The sequence below is a fragment of the Oncorhynchus tshawytscha genome, linkage group LG19 (assembly GCF_018296145.1).
Source record: "Oncorhynchus tshawytscha isolate Ot180627B linkage group LG19, Otsh_v2.0, whole genome shotgun sequence".
In the NCBI taxonomy this organism is placed as follows: Eukaryota; Metazoa; Chordata; class Actinopteri; order Salmoniformes; family Salmonidae; genus Oncorhynchus; species Oncorhynchus tshawytscha.
This window is the reverse complement of record NC_056447.1, coordinates 3,806,847-3,827,807: the sequence shown is the minus strand read 5'-3', so window position 1 is coordinate 3,827,807 and position 20,961 is coordinate 3,806,847. Positions and strand designations below refer to the sequence as shown.

At 42.6% G+C, this 20,961-nt stretch overlaps 1 protein-coding gene across 4 annotated transcripts in view; it reads left to right on the top strand.

Moving 5' to 3' along the window:
* LOC112218237 (ATP-binding cassette sub-family C member 8) overlaps positions 1-20,961 on the top strand; it is a 140,741-nt gene that overhangs the window by 71,049 nt on the left and 48,731 nt on the right. The window contains exons 14-20 of one of the 4 annotated variants that reach the window (XM_042301247.1): positions 383-494; positions 827-940; positions 1,104-1,176; positions 1,386-1,491; positions 14,444-14,476; positions 18,154-18,195; positions 18,557-18,655. In XM_042301247.1, the coding sequence (XP_042157181.1) occupies positions 383-494; positions 827-940; positions 1,104-1,176; positions 1,386-1,491; positions 14,444-14,476; positions 18,154-18,195; positions 18,557-18,655 (579 nt within the window). Of the gene's footprint in view, positions 1-382; positions 495-772; positions 941-1,103; positions 1,177-1,385; positions 1,492-14,443; positions 14,501-18,153; positions 18,196-18,556; positions 18,656-20,961 lie in introns of all 4 variants that reach the window. The other 3 variants (XM_042301246.1, XM_042301245.1, XM_042301244.1) reach the window with 3 other exon arrangements.

The window sequence follows — 20,961 nt, the reverse complement described above, 5'->3', positions numbered from 1 at the left end:
GGTGTGTGGCTCGTTGAATAGCCTGGAGTGTAGGAGTATGTCACAGCTGACTGAACCTCATTTACTGGTAGATGTACAGCAAGGCCTGTATTGTATTCCAAGCTCATACTAATCATTATGGCTTAGTTTATTCCAGATGTGCTGAAGGAACATAAAAAAACGGAATAGCTCTTTACTTGATTCATTTCAGAGTCTGGAGACTTGCTTTAGGAAATGAAACCTTTTCACCTCTCCATTTTTAACATTCTTTGATCAGGTGATTCTACCAGGAGAGTCACCTGTGCATTTTAAATGTGTTGTTCCCTATCCCATCTTCAATGTAACCCACTCTGGAATGTGAACATGTGAACTGGATCTGTGGCGTCCCCTGTCCTCTCTTCAGTGCCCAGAAGCTGAGTGAGTTCTTCAGTAGTGATGAGATTGGAGACGAGCAGGAGCCCAACGCTACCATGCCCGCTGGCCCCAGCAACCACAACAGCAAGTACCAGGCTGTGGTGAGTAGGGACCACACACACACATGAACATATTCAAACGTATCCACACACACACACACTTGCATACACAAACACACACGCAAGTACACAGCGCTCCCACAAAGAGACTTTCCTGCCCCCGGCAATTCTTACACACTCAACCACTCACTCACAGGCAGAGTGCACTTCAATGAATTATTAACTGTTTCTCTTCACTCTGTATGTTCTATCCTCCTTCCCCCACCTCACTTACACTCACCACCCACCACCTCCACCACTACTCTCTGTGGTGTCCATAGTTGTCCTTTAAAAAGCCTAAGCCATGGCCTGTTCCCTCCCTGCGCCCCTCCCAGCCCCTGAAGGTGGTGAACAGGAAGAGGCCCCCCAGGGAAGACTGCTGGAACAACTACAGCCAGAAGGGAGGCGACCCGCCCCCCCAGGAGAGGGACCAAGACCTCTGCTTCAGGGTGAGTGGGAGGTAGCAGGACTCGATAGACGTTCAATCTGTCGTTCAGTCACATCGGTGTGCTGCCAGGCAGCCTCTCCTGGTCTGACTGCTTGACATTCAGTGTTTGACATTTGATTTGATCGGAGTGTAATGTTTTTTTTCTCATTTTTTAAAATCTCCAGATAACCAGCGGATATTTCACCTGGACAGACGGACCTCCCACCCTGTCTAACATAGACATCAAGGTTCCCTTCGGTAAGGCTCTGACCCTGGAGGAAGGTTGAATACCATGGTATTCATACGCTATCAGAGGAACCACTCGAGGAACCACTCGAGGAACCACTCGAGGAACCACTCGAGGAACCACTCGAGGAACCACTACTACTCCTCCTGTCCCTCCATCTATCTTTCCATCTAATCACTCTATTTTCCACTCATGTCTTCTCTGTGTGTGTCTCTCTCAGGTCAGCTGACTATGATCGTGGGCCAGGTGGGTTGTGGGAAGTCGTCCCTGCTGCTGGCAGCTCTGGGAGAGATGCAGAGAGTCTCTGGGACTGTCACCTGGAACAGGTAAGGCTGAATGAAATTACTACTCACACCGCAGACGTCACAGATAGATGGACGGACTCACAGACAGACAACTATGTACTAGTAGGATGGACATACTAAAGCGTTTCTCAAGCATCTTTCTCATCCAAATCAAAGGACTATTGAACTACAGTATAGGTGTGTATGACCTGAGCTTGGATGATGTACATTCTAAAGGTCAAAGATTAGAGGTGAAAGGTGTGTTGACTCCACAGAGAGCCAGGTAGCTGCAGTCAACAGAAGACTGACTGTTTACCTCTCTCAGCTATATAAAATGCTCTACAGCACTGATTCTCTTGTAATGAGTCTGTCTGGGGAAGAGAAAGTGTTTGTTTTATTTGTTTGGGATGGGGAGATAAATACTGCAGCTCTCAGGTCCTTTTAATTAACATCAATATACCACTGCCTGACTCTGCTACTTCTCCCTCCTCCAAGTCATCCAACTAATAGGATTTCGCTGATTTACTGGCCGCTTAAAGAGCTTTTGGCACAAATTGTCCTCATGTCAAATGCGGTGGAGCTTTAAGAGAAACTGAAGTAAGTCATGGAAACTACGCTCTCTCGACCTGTGACCCAAGGTCAAATTCAATCAATCAAATTAATTTATAAAGCCCTTCTTACATCAGCTGATGTCACAAAGTGCTGTAAAGGTGTAGGGATATGTCTGAGTCAGGAGTTTATGGAGTGATGCTTGCTCAGTCATTTGTATGTGGTCCCACAAGCCTCACTGAGATACTCTGAAGACCAATGTATCAAACTAAAATACAAAATAATTTAGCTAAATATTGTATTTACATAAGATACAGGTATATTGAGGTATTTTGTCGTTTCGAAATAAAAAAAAAACATTTTCATGTTCAAATCGAATACACATATTTAGCAGATGTTATTGCGGGTCTAGCTTCAACAGTGCAGTAATTACTAACAATTCACAACAATACACAACCTAAAAGTAGCAGAATGGAATTAAGGAATATATCAATATTAGGATGAGCAATGTTGGAGTGGCATAGACTAAAATACAGTAGAATAGAATACAGTATAGACATATGAGATTAGTAAAGCAGTTTGTAAACATTATTAATGTGACTAGTGTTCCATTATTAAAGTGACCAGTGATTCCATGTCTATGTATATATGGCAGCAGCCTCTAAGGTGCAGGGTTGAGTAACCGGGTGGTAGCCGGCTAGTGATGGCTGTTTACAGTCTGATGGCCTTGAGATAGAAGCTGTTTTTCAGTCTCTCGGTCCCAGCTTTGATGCACCTGTACTGACCTCGCCTTCTGGATAATAGCGGGTTGAACAGCCAGTGGCTCGGGTGATTGTTGTCCTGTGACATTGGGTGCTATAGGTGTCCTGGAGGGCAGGTAGTTTGTCCCCCCCCCCCGGTAATGTGTTGGCAGACCGCACCACCCTCTGGAGAGCCCTTTCAGATCGTCAGGGATGTGTATGCCGAGGATGTTGAAGCTTTCCACCTGCTCCACTGCGGTTCAGTCGATATGGATATGGGCGTGCTCCCTCTGCTGTTTCGAGAAGTTCACGATCAGCTCCTTTGTTTTGACGACATTGAGTGAGAGGTTATCTTCCTGGCGCCACACTCCCAGGGCCCTCAAACTCCTCTCTGTAGGCTGTCTCGTCATTTTTGGTAATCAGGCCTAATACTGTTGTGTCATCTACAAACTTGATGATTGAGTTGGAGGCGTGCGTGCTCACACATTCATGGGTGAACAGGGAGTACAGGAGGGGGCTGAGCACGCACCCTTGTGGGGCCCCTGTGTTGAGGATCTGCGAAGTGGAGGTGTTGTTTCCTACCTTCACCAACTGTACCTGGGGGCGACCCGTCAGGAAGTCCAGGACCCAGTTGCACAGGGTTGGGTTCAGCCCCAGGGCCCGAGCTTAATGATGAGCTTGGAGGGTACTATGGTGTTGAATGCTGAGCTATAGTCAATGAACAGCATTCTTACATAGGTATTCCTCTTGTCCAGATGGGATAAGGCAGTGCGATGGTGATTCCATCGTCTATTGCATCGTCTGTGGATCTATTGGGGCGGTAAGCAAATTGAAGTGGGTCTAGAGTGTCACGTAAGGTAGAGGTGATATGATCCATAACTAGCCTCTCAAAGCACTCCATGATGACAGAAGTGAGTGCTATGGGGTGATAGTCATTTAGTTCAGTTACCTTTGCTTTCTTGGGTACAGGAACAATGGTGGATATCTTGAAACATGTTGGGACAGCAGACTGGGATAGGAAGAGATTAAATATGCCCGTAAACAATCCAGCCAGCTGGTCTGCGCATGCTCTGAGGATGTGGCTAGGGATGCCGTCTGGGTCGGCAGCCTTGCGAGGGTTAACACGTTTTAATGTCTTACTCACGTCGGCCACAGAGAAGGAGAGCCCACAGTCCTTGGTAGCGGGCCGCGTCGGTGGCACTGTTATCTTCAAAGTGGGCGATGTAAGTTTTTAGCTCGTCCGGAAGCAAGACGTCTGTGTCCTCGATGTGGCTGGTTTCCCCTTTGTTATTCGTGATTGTCTGTAGACCCTGCCACATACCTCTTGTGTCTGAGCCGTTGAATTGTGACTCCACTTTGTCTCTATACTGACGTTTTGCCAGTTTGATTGCCTTACAGAGGGAATACCTACACTGTTTGTATTCAGCCAAATTCCCAGTCACCTTGCCATGGTTAAATGCGGTGGTTTGTGCTTTCAGTTTTGCACAAACTCTGCCGTCTATCCACGGTTTCTGGTTTGGGTAGGTTTTAATAGTCACTGTGGGTACAACATCTCCTATACACTTCCTGATGAACTCAGTCACCATATCCGTGTATTCGTCAGATGTTATTCTTAGAGGCTACCTGGAACATATCCCAGTCTGCGTGATCAAAACAATCTTGAAGCGTGGATTCCAATTGCATAGTCCTTAGCACGGGTACTTCCTGTTTGAGTTTCTGCCCATGGGAAGGGAGGATCAAAAAGGAGTCATGATCAGATTTGCCGAAGGGAGGGCGGGTGAGGGCCTTGCAGGCTTCCCGGAAGTTGGAGTAGCAGTGGTCGAGTGTTTTAGTAGCGTGGGTACTACAGTCAATGTGTTGATAGAACTTGGGTAGCATTTTCCTCAAATTTGGTTTGTTAAAATCCCTAGCTACAATAAATGTCGCCTCAGGATATGTGGATATCCAGTTTGCATAAAGTCCAGTGAAGTTCTACATGGCTGTGACATTAACCAAAGAGAATTCTATTGGGAGGTAATACGGTCGGCATTTCATATTGAGGTATTCTAGGTTGGGTGAAGAAAAGGACTTGAGTTTGTATGTTATCACAATCACACCATGAGTGGTTAGTCATGAAACATACATCCTCACCTTTCTTCTTCACAGAGAGTTCTTTATTCTTGTCTGCGTGATATACTGAGAACCCAGCTGGCTGAATGGACAAAGACGGTATATCCCGAGAGAGCCATGTTTCTGCGAAACAGAGTATGTTACAATCCCTGATGTCTCTCTGGAAGGAGATTCTCGCCCTGAGCTCATCTACGTTATTATCCAGAGACTGAACATTAGGGAGTAATGTACTCGGAAGCGTTGGATGGTGTGCGCGTCTCCTAAGTTGGATTAGAAGTCCACGCCGAATACCTCTTCCCCTCCGGTGGTGTTTTGGATCAGCCTCTGGAATCAGTTCAATTGCCCTGGGGGGTACAAAGGATCCAATGCGGGAAAGTCGTATTCCCAGTCGTAAGGCTGGTGAGTTACTGCCGCTCTGATATCCAAAAGTTATTTCCGTCTGTATGTAATGACACAAAAAATGTCCTGGGATAATAATGTAAGACATAAAAAAACGAAATACTGCAAAGATGTGTCATCAAATTTAATTTGTGACATGCGCCGAAGACAACAGGTGCTTACATACAATCCCTTAACGAACAATGCATTTTTTAAAAATACCTAAAGAAATATTTGAAATAAAAGCAACAAATAAAGACTCTCCTGTGAGGATCCAAAGACCAGGACAGTGGATCAGTGTCTACAGACCCCTCTCTGATTACTTTAAAAATTGAATAAAGATGTTATAACGAAAACACGGAGCTTTTACACTTGAGGAGCTTTTGTGTGTATCTGGTTTACATCCTTTACGTGGTGTAGAAAATATCTGATGAAGAGAATGTTTTTTGTGATGATAGCATTGTGATTTTAGTTCTCTAATGAGATCATAATAATTAGGATACTTTGCCTCGTAACTAGCCACGCCTCAGGGAACCCAGAGAGCATGTCAGCATGGCGAAAACGCCCCCTTTCTACCCGAGGGTATAAAATATTGAGTTAAGAATTAACATACCAGACTAAAAGGACCACAAGCTGCAGCTAGGTCTACATTAGTCAAGACCCTGAAATGCAATACGAGGTTGAAGAAGACAAAGGAGCGGAGCCTCTACCAATCAATGCTACGGTTGAGTAGCTGCTCTATGTACTGTATTTAAGAAAGTGAATTTACTTAGGACCATCCGGTTATTCTCTTCAAATCATCGTCACCTACAATGCTCTCATCACCACTCTGGGGTTTATCGACAAGGCTGATTAGCCGCCCTCAGAAGACCACTCTTCCAGAATGAGTGCAAGTAAACAGACATCTAAGAAGGACATTGTGAACTCTTGTGGACAATCAGAGACTTACACCTGAGAATGAAGGAGAAGGCCATCCGAAGAAGAAGGCCCAATCAAACACTTATCACAAAGCGGAGCCCTTTCCACGAAGGCCTGGGCCCAACAGAGATACCCGATAAAGACCGTCAACACGTAAATACATGCATTACTTCTTACCCAAAAGAGCGGCAGTTCGGGGCAAGGTATTAGGGCTACGTGAGCGTAGTTCCCAAATGTATCCATGTGTTGCTTCTCTTTCTCTCTCGCTAACTCTCCATCTTGTGTAACAAGTGTCATATTGTGTTAGTCCGCTAGGGACCTATTGTCCCTGTATTAAGTTTATAATAAATAATCTATACCGTGTGTGTGTATCCTGTGTTATCATTTGGTTTGTTAGTAAATCAATTTGTGCGGTACAGAATGATTAGAAAGACTTGGGTTTGTGCAGATTCACGAAGTCTGCGACGTTCAGAATGAGACTGATATGAGGAAATGAGAACTTAGTGACTTATCTATATATATTCTTGAGTTAATTCAGGAGACGACGGTAACTCGGTAAACAACTTATCCCGTGGTGCCCCAAATCACTAATGAGTTAATTGTTACATGATTAATTGAATACAGTAACAATTAAACATAGTAAGTAATTATTCAATAAATAACAGTCATCACGTTAATGAGAGTCACATCACGACAGTTGCTTAGTACCTAGAAGCAGAGCTGCCCTATCTGTCGGCGCCATCTTCAGTAACGTTAACACATTTTTTTGACTTGCTATGACTGTAATATGTGGTTGTTTATCTACCTTAGTTGAATGCACTGCACTCAAAAAAAAGCTGGGTTAAAAACAACCCAATTATTGGACAGAACACACATTGGGTATTTGATCCAGCCAGTTGGGTCACAAACAGCCCATTGCTGTTTTTGAAATTGGGTTGTTGATTCTTGATTATGGGGCGATAATCCACCAGGTCAGATCAGAAGACTGTAGGTGTGGCCTAGTAGGGGCGAGGCTTTCAGATAGTTATTTTTGGCCACCGTGAGAGTAAATGTCATTCCGGTTAATCTATTCTATTATATTGTGTGACTTTTAGTTGCTCTAGATAAAATGTCTGCCACTCACATTGGATATTATTATTGGCCTTGTTTCAGGGGCGGAGCTCATTAGGAAAAATACCCAGCGTGCTTTGCAAGTGTCAATTTTTACATTTGAAGTCGGAAGTTTACGTACACAGCCAAATACATTTAAACTCAGTTTTTCACAATTCCTGACATTTAATCCTAGTAAAAATTCCCTGTCTTAAGTCAGTTAGGATCACCACTTTATTTTAAGAATATGAAATGTCAGAATAATAGTAGAGACAATGATTTATTTCAGCTTTTATTTCTTTCATCACATTCCCAGTGGGTCAGAAGTTTACATACACTCAATTAGTATTTGGTAGCATTGCCTTTAAATTGTTTAACTTGGGTCAAACATTTCAGGTAGCCTTCCACAAGCTTCCCACAATAAGTTGGGTGAATGTTGGCCCATTCCTCCTGATAGAACTGGTGTAACTGAGTCAGGTTTGTAGGCCTCCTTGCTCACACATGCTTTTTCAGTTCTGCCCAGAAATGTTCTATGGGATTGAGGTCAGGGCTTTGTGACCATAAGCCATTTTGCCACAACTTTGGAAGTATTCTTGGTGTCATTGTCCATTTGAAGACCCATTTGCAACCCAGCTTTAACTTCCTGGCTGATTTCTTGAGATGTTGCTTCAATATATCCACCTAATTTCCCTGCCTCATGATGCCATCTTTTTTGTGAAGTGCAGCAATGACCTCCCACAACATGATGCTGCCACCCCCTGTGCTTCACGGTTGGGATGGTGTTCTTTGGCTTGCAAGCCTCCCCCTTTTACCTCCAAACATAACAATGGTCATTATGGCCAAACAGTTCAATTTTTGTTTCATCAGACCAGAGGACAATTCTCCAAAAAGTATGATCTTTGTCCCCATGTGCATTTGCAAACCGTAGTTTGGCTTTTTTGTGGCGGTTTTGGAGCAGTGGCTTCTTCCTTGCTGAGCGGTCTTTCAGGTTATGTCGATATAGGACTCGTTTTTTTGTACTGATATAGATACCTTTGTACCTGTTTCCTCCAGCATCTTCACAGGGTCCTTTGCTGTTGTTCTGGGATTGATTTGTACTTTTTGCTCCAAAGCACGTTCATCTCTAGGAGACAGAACACGTTTCCTTCCTGAGAGGTATGACGGCTGCGTGGTCCCATGGTGTTTATACCTGCGTACTATTGTTTGTACAGATGAACGTGGTACCTTCAGGTGTTTGGAAATTTGTCCCAAGGATGAACCAGACTTGCGGAGGTCTACAATTTATTTTCTGAGGTCTTGGCTGATTTCTTTAGATTTTCCCATGATGTCAAGCAAAGAGGCACTGAGTTTGAAGGTAGGCCTTGAAATACATCCACAGGAACACCTCCAATTGACTCAAATGATGTCAATTAGAAGCTTCTAAAGCCATGGCATAATTTTCTGGAATTTTTCCAAGCTTGTTTAAAGGCACAGTCAACTTAGTGTATGTAAACATCTGACCCACCGGAATTGTGATACAGTGAAATAATCTGTCTGTAAACAATTGTTGGGAAAATTACTTGTGTCATGCACAAAGTAGATGTCCTAACCGATTTGCCAAAACTATAGTTTGTTAACAAGACATTTGTGGAGTGGTTGAAAAACACGTTTTAATGACTCCAACCTCAACTGTACATGTTGGTCCTTTAGCAGACACTCTTATCACACCATAGTGCCATCAGACTTCTGATACCAATGCAGGATGAAAGGGGGCCACAAAATGAACCGCTATAAAGAATGAAAATACAAATTAGAGGTCTCGAAAGTATCTTGTTCCAAAATGCATTGGATTGTAGTTCAGGCTGGTGAAATGCAAATGTCAAATACTCAAAAGTAATTGAAGTACGAAATTTAAAATACATTTAACCCGAAATACTGCCCGTCTCTGCTCAGATCCTCCCATCTAAGGAAAGATTAAAAAAGCCACACTGTAGGCAGGGAAGGAGGGAGACAGAGAGAGAGTTAAGGGGGAGAATTAAGGGGATGACATAGAGTTCCAAGTGGGCCAGAGAGAGATGGCAAAGGGGAGAAATTGAATGAAAGGATAGATAAGGTCTTGAGCCTTGGTGTTAATGTGTAAGTATCTACATTGAGTTTGTACTCAGGCTTTGGCTTTGTGACTGGCCACCTGTCCATGGTCAGACTACTCTCTGTCTCTTCATAAAGATCAGATACCTTGTTAGATTGTCCCCCTGCCAGCCAAACACACCCTCTCTGGTCCTCATGCCAGGGACAAGCTGGCACGTCCTCAGATACTGGAGCCCATCCTACACCCTGGCGGCTGGCGCCATCCCACACACTTATCATATAAACAGAGTTAGACAAAGGCTATTTAGGCTGAGCCTCTCATGAAGGATTTAATGTGATGTTTAGAGTGGGACGTTACTGTGGTGGGGATCAGGGGTTGGCTAATGTCCTGAGCTTCCTGTGGACAGTTTGACTTTGAACTGTTGGGTCAGATCTTTTTTGTGGGATGTTGTTTTCCAGCATGGTCATCATCATCATCCTTGTCGTCGTCGTCACCATCGTCATCATTATCATCATGTGTAATGTTTTTAATTAGCAGCATCATTGTTGTCATCATCAAAGTCACCGTAATTTGCGATAGCACAGCATAACCTTTGTTAAACACATTTTCAGGAGGTCTCTTCAGAATGACATTTACTCTCACGGGTGGCCAAAATATCTTTCATGTTCATCAGGTCATGTTTGTACACTGCATACAAAAATGTCCTTCATTATTTTTGCACATTATTATATAACAAACAAAGAACCACCAGTCAGGATGATACAGTCAGCTCAAAAGATATGCAGAAAGACATACAGATTTTTGTCATAGAATGAAGCATAATGATTATCGCTCTAGATTGCACGAAAAAGCTGTTTCAGGTGTTTGAAAACGTTGTGGAATTGAATTTAAAACTTAAGGACAAGGTGCCTAGGCAGTAAAGTTTTATTTCCTTCTTTTTTTTCCTTCTTTAAAAAAAACTTGAGGCAAGAAGGCTTCAAACTCACTGCCGTCATGGACTGCACCACCAGTCATAGCCCTCAAACTAAATTCAACTAAACTAAATGCCTTACTGGACTGCCCTCAAACTAAATTCAACTAAACTAAACGCCTTACTGGACTGCACCACCAGTCATAGCCCTCAAACTAAATTCAACTAAACTAAATGCCTTACTGGACTGCCCTCAAACTAAATTCAACTAAACTAAACGCCTTACTGGACTGCACCACCAGTCATAGCCCTCAAACTAAATTAAACTAAACTAAATGCCTTACTGGACTGCACCACCAGTCATAGCCCTCAAACTAAATTAAACTAAACTAAACTGCCTCAAACTAAATTCAACTAAACTGGACTGCTGCACCAGTCATAGCCTCAAACTAAATTAAACTAAACTAAATGCCTTACTGGACTGCACCACCAGTCATAGCCTCAAACTAAATTAAACTAAACTAAACGCCTTACTGGACTGCACCACCAGTCATAGCCTCAAACTAAATTAAACTAAACTAAACGCCTTACTGGACTGCACCACCAGTCATAGCCCTCAAACTAAATTAAACTAAACTAAACGCCTTACTGGACTGCACCACCAGTCATAGCCTCAAACTAAATTAAACTAAACTAAACGCCTTACTGGACTGCACCACCAGTCATAGCCCTCAAACTAAATTAAACTAAACTAAACACCTTACTGGACTGCACCACCAGTCATAGCCCTCAAACTAAATTCTGGACTGCACCACCAGTCATAGCCTCAAAACTAAACTAAACACCTTACTGGACTGCACCACCAGTCATAGCCCTCAAACTAAATTCAACTAAACTAAACACCTTACTGGACTGCACCACCAGTCATAGCCCTCAAACTAAATTCAACTAAACTAAACGCCTTACTGGACTGCACCACCAGTCATAGCCCTCAAACTAAATTCAACTAAACTAAACACCTTACTGGACTGCACCACCAGTCATAGCCCTCAAACTAAATTCAACTAAACTAAACGCCTTACTGGACTGCACCACCAGTCATAGCCCTCAAACTAAATTAAACTAAACTAAACACCTTACTGGACTGCACCACCAGTCATAGCCCTCAAACTAAATTCAACTAAACTAAATGCCTTACTGGACTGCACCACCAGTCATAGCCCTCAAACTAAATTAAACTAAACTAAACGCCTTACTGGACTGCACCACCAGTCATAGCCCTCAAACTAAATTCAACTAAACTAAACACCTTACTGGACTGCACCACCAGTCATAGCCCTCAAACTAAATTCAACTAAACTAAACGCCTTACTGGACTGCACCACCAGTCAGTGATAGTAACTGTTATGCAATACAGCTATGTGACAAGACCACTATCAACTTTTTTTACGCTTTAGTTACGAATATAAATATTTATTCGTAAAATCACATGGTTGTATGTGAAACGGTGCCAATATATTGGCACACCACTTTTTAGACCAAGTCAAGGGTAACAAGTTAAACCTTGAGGTTTTAGATCCTCCAACTGGTAACCAAGTTGATCTGTTTAACAAATGCGATTGGATGGTGGCTCTACAGTGTGATGTCTCCGATAGGTTGATTCGTTATTTTTTTACCAGATATAATTATGTGCTCAGCTGGTTGTACTTAGCATAGTGGCTAATTGTGCCAGGTTGGCCTATGAGAAAAGCTAGCAGCTATCCCTTTTAGACCACAGATCTAATCCTCCGTGTAAGCAAAAGTTTGGTTGTACTTAGCATTGTGGCTAATTGTGCCAGGTTGGCCTATGAGAAAAGCTAGCAGCTATCCCTTTTAGACCACAGATCTAATCCTCCGTGTAAGCAAAAGTTTGGTTGTACTTAGCATTGTGGCTAATTGTGCCAGGTTGGCCTATGAGAAAAGCTAGCAGCTATCCCTTTTAGACCACAGATCTAATCCTCCGTGTAAGCAAAAGTTTGGTTGTACTTAGCATTGTGGCTAATTGTGCCAGGTTGGCCTATGAGAAAAGCTAGCAGCTATCCCTTTTAGACCACAGATCTAATCCTCCGTGTAAGCAAAAGTTTGGTTGTACTTAGCATTGTGGCTAATTGTGCCAGGTTGGCCTATGAGAAAAGCTAGCAGCTATCCCTTTTAGACCACAGATCTAATCCTCTGTGTAAGCAAAGGTTTGCGAGTATGGTCCCATCCATTACACCCATTTACATCAAAACAGTAGCTAAGACTGTCGTTGTGATCTTACGACACCTCCTATGTTATCTCCAATTAATTGTTTTGACAGTTGTTTCCTCTAACTGGCACCAACAAAGGGGTGTTTATGATAATGTGTTGATTAGTCTCCAACAAGGACTCTGTCAGTAGTGTGTTTGTTTGGTTTGACCTGGCAGCACTTCTCCCTACTGTCACCACTGACTTTACGCCATGCCACATCCCCTCCCCCCCCCCCGACCTTACCCTCACCCCTGTGTAGTAATCCCTGTGAACCCCGTAGAGGGGTCCCCTTGTGTTCCAACTAGGACACCGCACATACTCCGAGAGGTTGGGATGATGACTTCTAGTAATCTCTCGTAACTGTTCACAAGATGAGTTCTGGGTTCCCAGAATGGAATATAAAAGTTGACTAAAATGGTGTAAACCGGCTGATATTGACTGTTGTTCAGTACATGTCCAGTTTTTCATCAGATATGTCTAATCTTAGATCAGTTGTCAAGCCTGCAGCATTGGCGAGATGTCTGTTTTCCTCCCGGGTTTCTGGGTGTTTGTGTGAGTTAAAGAGCCGGGGCGAAAGAGACTTTCATTTGGGCTGAGAAAGTGGCGTCTCCTCACGCCAAGATTCATTATCATTGTCTCGTTTTCACTATTATCAGGAGTGGCCACCAGGAAAGACATTAGGTTCTTCCTAGCTAAGTATCTGTTCCTTTGATCTTTTAATTGTGATTAGGTGCTGTACGCCCTTGGCTGGGTGATGATAATATCTCCCATTAGGATCAATGTTCTCTATACGTACTGATGCGCTTGCAGAATGACATCACAATCCATCTGGAATATTGCCTGCTGTTCAATGGTCACGTTTGGCCTCAGGATTGTGGTTTTAAAAATCTCTTATCTGCAGGGCTTGACATGAAGAGTATAATTATCCTTAACGATGAAGGAGTCTCTGTAAGAGATGAAAGCTGGCTGTGATACCGGTTTGTGAGGGAAGCACAATAGGACAGGATCAGTAGAGCCTCTTACATGGCACATTAGCTCTCACTCTGATAGCTGGGACATCGTTAGGCTCTCCAGTGACTTGGGTCTATTTTCTGTCAAACTGTTGAAAACTCTGTGGATTTTGAGACTTAAAAAAAAAAATCAAACCCTTTCTTCTACAGTTTTCTTTAGTCTAAGCAAGTTTTTAACATTGGACTGACATACAGTAGTGTGTGAATGCTACAGCTGGAGTTACTTTCAGTACAGTATTAGTAGGCCTAACGTGAAAGTTGTTCTGCCGTATGTTATTTGTCCTGCAGTCACAAATACCTTTTTCCTCCACAGGCCTAACACCTTCTCAACACACAAACTCACTTATTTTTTATTTTTTTACTTTATAAGACTGTGTATGCACGTGTGCGTGGGTGTGTGTGGCACATCGTCAGATTCTTAAATATCAGTCTTCCGGAATGTTTGTTGACAGCTGTGTTCCCAGGTCATGTCTCCTCGAGCCGTGGCCATTTTACATGCTTGGTGGTGTGAAAACACAGTGTATGTAAAATATGCCCCAAGAAACTGGCCTAGAGTCAGATGTTTTCCTATCCTCCTAATGGTTAAGGTTAGGAATTGAGGGTGGGTAATCTGATCCTACATCTGCAGCTCTCACCTTTCTGTCTGTAAACTCACTCCATCAGAAACACCGACCCAGGAACTCTGGGAAACATGTCAACTAGTCAAGGCTAAAAATACAACAGCAGTGCCTACTGGCCTGGGGAAGTTCAATCTGAGCCAGGAGTACCCAAACAGCTGCCACAGTGAAAGGGAGTACTAGTGGCAACAGAGGTTGGGTCAAATGTTAAGATGATACATTTAGTACTACTGTAACTACATGATTGTTTCATAGTTTAAGAAATATTGCCCTAAATAATATTCTACCTTTTTACATTACGTGACCTCTGTTTTCTCAACTCTTTCTTTTCTCTGCAGTTTGCCCAACCTGGACTCTGAAGGCGATGAGAGGTATGTGTCTGAAGGAGACGAGAGGTATGTACATGTATTGGCTTGTAAGAACATTTCTATAGCTCTAGGATACTCCAGGTCAACACAATATGAACAGGGGTCACTGATGTAAGAGGCACATCGACAGTAGAGACACAGAGGACGTCTTGGTAGGACACGGATCTGTGTGTTTGTCTCCAGCAACAATCTTTCTCACACACATAGCAGGGCACAATTTAATATGCTCTACATCACTGTCAACACAGCTCAACTTTCCATCTGTCAATTATGTCACTCACAGCATGATCCAAACAGGGAGCAACACACACACACACACACACACACAATCGTGCATGCGTGCGCGCACACACACACACACACACAAACAACAACAAAGAGACACACACGGCTCTTTGGGTAATCCCTTTCTCTGTCCTGCTCCGCTACTTTCCGTAATAAAACATGAAGCTTTGTACTATGCTACGGTGTGTGTGGCTTTTGTGGTACTTATGTGCATGCAAGCCTGTTTGTCTGTATGTGTGTCAAATCAAATCGAATTTCATTGGTCACATGCATCGTAAAAAACAGGTGTAAACCGACAGTGAACTGCGTAGATACAGGCCCTTCCCAACAATGCAGAGAGAAAAAAATAAAATAAAATATGAGGAATACCACAGGTGTGTGTGTACCTGCTAACAGAATCCTGGAAACAGTAGTAATCCCTCAGCAGGCCGGGGCCATCAGAGTAATGGAATAGAGGGATAAAGACATGTTTTTCTCCCAGACAGACCGCCAAGGTTATAGCTGCTGACCTGTGGCTTCTCTGTTGCATCCCAGAGTACTGTTAGTGCCCTGTAAGAAAGTGAGAGAGAGGATATTTGAGGGGGACGTGTATGAGGTAGTGCCATATAAATAGAATTGGTGTCCACCTGAGGCTGTGAGGACAGTAGCGAATAGTAGTTCAAGACACAAATCAGTACGTATCCCAGGGGATACTGTTTCTTATACTTCTTCATTTTGAAGCATACTGCTCTACAGTATATAAAGTGAAGGTGTGTCATTTATTATCATTGTGTGTTTGAATGTTTTTGGCCATAGTCATTTTACAGCTCATGCATCATTCATATATATTTTCAGAATGTTGAATAATGATTCAGTCTACACCATAGGAAGGCAACTAGATTCAGCAGCGGGCTGACTGGGGGACGCGACATAATTATAATAATTTGTACACCTCTAATTGACCACAACTGAGCCCCAAAATAGAGAACAATCATTTCATACCTTGATTATGTTGAGAAATGATCACGTCATTTCTCTTTTTTTTATTTGTGGGAACAGATTTCCTAAATGAAACGGCTGTTGCCGACCCCTGGTCAACACTGTAGACTGTAGACTACACCATCTGAGCTGAGTGTCCCACCTAAGTCCTCAGCAGAAGTCTGCTTCACTTAGTGTTATTAGACACAAGTTCCCTCGCTGCTACACCTTAAACGTGAAACGCACCGATAATCTTACTGCCGATAGACTGCCTATAGGTACTTATCACAGTGGGAGGCCGTTCCTTCTCTTGCTAGAACAAAAGCTGTACCTACTGTGTGTCGACCCGGTAGCGACGATCCTGCTGTTTCTACTTGTAGAATTGTGAAGCTCGTCAGTGGCCAACAACTTGACTTTGAGCCAATCGGAGAGCACGAACCACCAACATGACAACAAAAAGGAACTAAGAGGGCATTTTGTCCGTACATCCACGGTTAAATATCATGAGCCAGTCATATTTCACATGCAATGTAGGCTATGGGATGGTAGCTAGCTAAGTGCACAGATGCAATGTAGGCTATGGGATGGTAGCTAGCTAAGTGCACAGATGCAATGTACAAAACACTAAATACTTCCTTCAAGATAGCTAACCACTGTAGCTAGTATTTACATTATAGCTGCCCATTTAGTTCAATGTCCATAGAAAGATAGCTAACCACTGTAGCTAGTATTTACATTATAGCTGCCCATTTAGTTCAATGTCCATAGAAAGATAGCTAACCACTGTAGCTAGTATTTACATTATAGCTGCCCATTTAGTTCAATGTCCATAGAAAGATAGCTAACCACTGTAGCTAGTATTTACATTATAGCTGCCCATTTAGTTCAATGTCCATAGAAAGATAGCTAGCTAGATATGTTGTGCTAGCTACCGAAAATTCTAGCTAGCTGTTTGGTGTTTGCTAGTTACTGGCTAGTTTTCTAGTCATCAAGTGAAGAATCTCAAATATAAAATATATATTGATTTGTTTGACACTTTTTTGGTTACTACATGATTCCATAGTTTTGATGTCTTCACTATTTTTCTACAATGTGGAAAAAAGTAAAGAATAAAAGAAAAGAAAGACAAACCCTTGAATGAGAAGGTGTTCTAAAACGTTTGCCCGGTATGACGGGGATGGATGTTTACATGTTCGCTGTTCGTTTCTTTATGGATCTGCAAAATGTGCTTGAGGTTATTTCAATGCAGCGCTGCGTCTGAGTTTCTTGACGAAGTTGTGTCATGTCCCCGCCCACTCAGTCTATTAGCTCTCCGCCCTCTCAGCCTGTCTTTTAAGCCTTGCTAATAGTTAGACATGAAAGAAAACTGACCATTTTCTTCAATTCTAAGCATTTTTATCTGGCAAAAAAATTATATGGGTGATGTTTTGGTCACTCAAAAGGCTATTTTACATGAGAATCAAAATGTACTGTTTGGGACCTTTAAGTGGATGTTAGAATTCCCCCCTTGGTTTCCACTTCATCTGCTGTTTAATCACTGGAGCACAGCCTTGTGACATCCTGTCTGGGACTCTCAACTGGCCCTGTCTGTCTGTGGTGATCAGGATCATTAGACCCTGGGACGCTTATCAACCAACTCCCTTTCCTTTCAAAAATATTCTAGTTCTCCCTCTCATCATCCCTTTCACTCTTCCCGCTCCCCTTCTCCCTCAAGTAGCAGCCAAGGATAGGCAGACCACAGGGGAACTCAGAGAGTGTGTGTGTGTGTCCATCCCTTTCCTCTATCTTGTATTTCTCACTAATATGTCACACCAATTATAACTACACCAAGAAAAGACACGCAATAACAGACTAAATACAACCGCATTAAATCCAGCCATGACAGACTAAATAACAGCCAATAACAGACTAAATACAACCGCATTAAATCCAGCCATGACAGACTAAATAACAGCCAATAACAGACTAAATACAACCACATTAAATCCAGCCATGACAGACTAAATAACAGCCAATAACAGACTAAATACAACCGCATTAAATCCAGCCATGACAGACTAAATAACAGCCAATAACAGACTAAATACAACCGCATTAAATCCAGCCATGACAGACTAAATAACAGCCAATAACAGACTAAATACAACCACATTAAATCCAGCCATGACAGACTAAATAACAGCCAATAACAGACTAAATACAACCGCATTAAATCCAGCCATGACGTATGCTGCTTTTTGCAAAAACTCTGTCGTCTATATTCAGAGTGAGTCAGAATCTTCAAATTACAGGAAGTAATAGTTTGTTTTGTTTATAGACACACTAAGATCTAATGATAGACATGCACATATAGGGCAACGATCGCCTTGTTTTGGTTTGTGTTGCCGACTGTATACATCACTGGTGCTAATGGTGTGTCTATGTGTGTACCATTGCAGCCCCACATCAGACAAGGATGCAGCTGGTGATGGGGATATCCAGTAAGCACACATGACGCCTCGCACCAGATGGTCGCTATGGAGATGCTGTATTTACTCTTATACACTGTTATCCACAATAGAAAAATACACACAGTATCTAGTCAATACAGTAAAGTAACTGCCTGTATTGCAACAAAAGAAGAAGATAATATAAGATATATAGGAACAGATTTAATAGATATAATACAGATATAACAGATACCCTGGTTTCCATCGTAATTGAACAACACAGAAAGCAATCCAAAACCATTTTACATTTGAACCTAGTCTGCCATGAAGTGTGTTTATCTTTGTGCGTCATTGAGAAAGACAGGAAGTTGTGAGATGTTGGATGATCTTGACACTGTGTTTAACTTGGCAGGAAGAGAGGCTCTGTGGCTTATGCTTCCCAGAAGCCCTGGCTGCTCAACGCGACACTGGTGGAGAACATCACCTTTGAGATGCCCATGATCAAACCCAGGTGAGACTTGATTATACAGTGCATTTGGAAAGTATTCAGACCCCTTTACCTTTTCCACATTTTGTTACTGTAACGGCTTTCTTTGGGTGAAGAGGCAGACCAAAATGCAGCGTGGTTTTTCATGTTCTTTCATTTATAAAGACACTACACATGAGATAACTAACAAAACAATAAACGCGGAAAACCAAAAACAGCCCTATCTGGTGCAAAACACAGAGACAGGAACAATCACCCACAAACACACAGTGAAACCCAGGCTACCTAAATATGGTTCCCAATCAGAGACAATGACTAACACCTGCCTCTGATTGAGAACCATATCAGGCCAGACATAGAAATAGACAAACAAGACATCCAACATAGAATGCCCACTCAGATCACACCCTGATCAACCAAAACATAGAAACATACAAAGCAAACTATGGTCAGGGTGTGACAGTTACGTTACAGCCTTATTAAAAAAATGGATTAAATTGCCCCCCCCCCCTCATCAATCTATACCCCATAATAACAAAGCAAAAACTGTTGTTTAGAAATGTTTGCTAATTTAGTAAAAAACATAATATTACATTTACATAAGTATTCAGACCCTTTACTCAGTAGTCTGTTGAAGCACCTTTGGCAGCAATTGCAGCCTCTAGTCTTTTTGGGTATGAAGCTACAAGCTTGGCACACCTTTATTTGGGGAGTTTCTCCCAATCCTCTCTGCAGATCCTCTCAAGCTCTGTCAGGTTGGATGGGGAGCGTCGCTGCACAACTATTTTCAGGTCTCTCCAGAGATGTTCGATTGGGTTCAAGTCCGGGCTCTGGCTGGGCCACTCAAGGACCTTCGGAGACTTGTCCCGAAGCCACTCCTGTGTTGTCTTGGCTGTGTGCATAGGGTCATTGTCCTGTTGGAAGGTGAACCTTCTCCCCAGTCTGAGGTCCTGAGCGCTCTGGAGCAGGTTTTCATCAAGGATCTCTCTGTACTTCATCTTTCCTTCAATCCTGACTAGTCTCCCAGTCCCTGCTGCTGGAAAACATCCCCACAGCATGAAACTGACACCACCATGCTTCACCGTAGGGATTGTGCCTGGTTTCCTGCAGATGTGATGCTCTATCAGAGTGACCATTGGCCAACTCTAGGAAGAGTCTTGGTGGTTCCAAACTTCTTACATTTAAGAATGATGGAGGCCACTGTGTTCTTGGGGACTTCAATGCTGCAGAAATGTTTCGGTACCCTTTCCCAGATCTCTACCTCAATACAATTGTTGTGTCTGTGACTATCATTAAATGTGAAGACTTATTTTATCAAATCAATTCTCTGTGGAAGTATTATTAGGTGATTAAACTAATCATGTCAACTTTAATTAACTCGGAAGTCGGGGCACCACGGGAAAATGTTTATAGTCTCTACTTCCCGAATCGACTCTTCAGATATGTTCATATCTTATCGATTCTTCTTCTATTAATGTATCATTATTACCTCAGTTCTCATTACTGTGAACATTCTCATTACTGAACATTGGATATCTGCATGAACCCTAGCCTAAATGATGAATCAGCTATATGCAAATTGTCTTAATTATTTATTTACTAACTAACTAAATAATCACAGAAATACATAACGAACAAACAGTAGATATTGGTTACTAACACAATGCATTGATAAGTCCCTAGTGGGCTAAACCAGTATGACGGCTTGGTAGACAATGGAAAGGGGTGGGGACAGGAAAAGAGCAGGAGAGACAAAATGGATTCACTACACACAGTTGATAATTATATTAGTTGAAATGCTAATCTTTTGCACATGAACAGCCGCTCATTCGAGAATAATTGCAATGTATATATTTACGCCCGTATGTCGTTGTCTTCTCTGTTGGAATCGCTGGTCCGTCTGCTGGAGAGTCAGTTCATCAGAGAGTCTCTGGTTAACATCCCTAGAAGCCACAATGTCTTTCGTAGTTGTCGCTTTCTATGCGGTTCCCGGATAGTGTCTGTTGTAATGGATAAGTCAGGCGTACAGATGGTTGTTGCATAGAATAGATGCTTCCGCAGTTGTCGGTGTACACGTACTAGACTTACGTCATTTCCAGCTGTATGGTCTGTCTCCGTGACTTAGAGAATTGTAGTTCTTAACAATTTCAACATGTAGCGTCAGCTCCGTGTTTTCTGGTTTACTGTGGGTGGGAGTGGGTTTTATACACTTCTGAGAAAAGGGGCGGTCCATAACGCCGACTGTAATGTCTATGCTCACGTGGGTGTGGCCACTGATTTGGTTAACTTTATATGAAAACCCATATTTTCTCATTTAGAAGGTTAACATC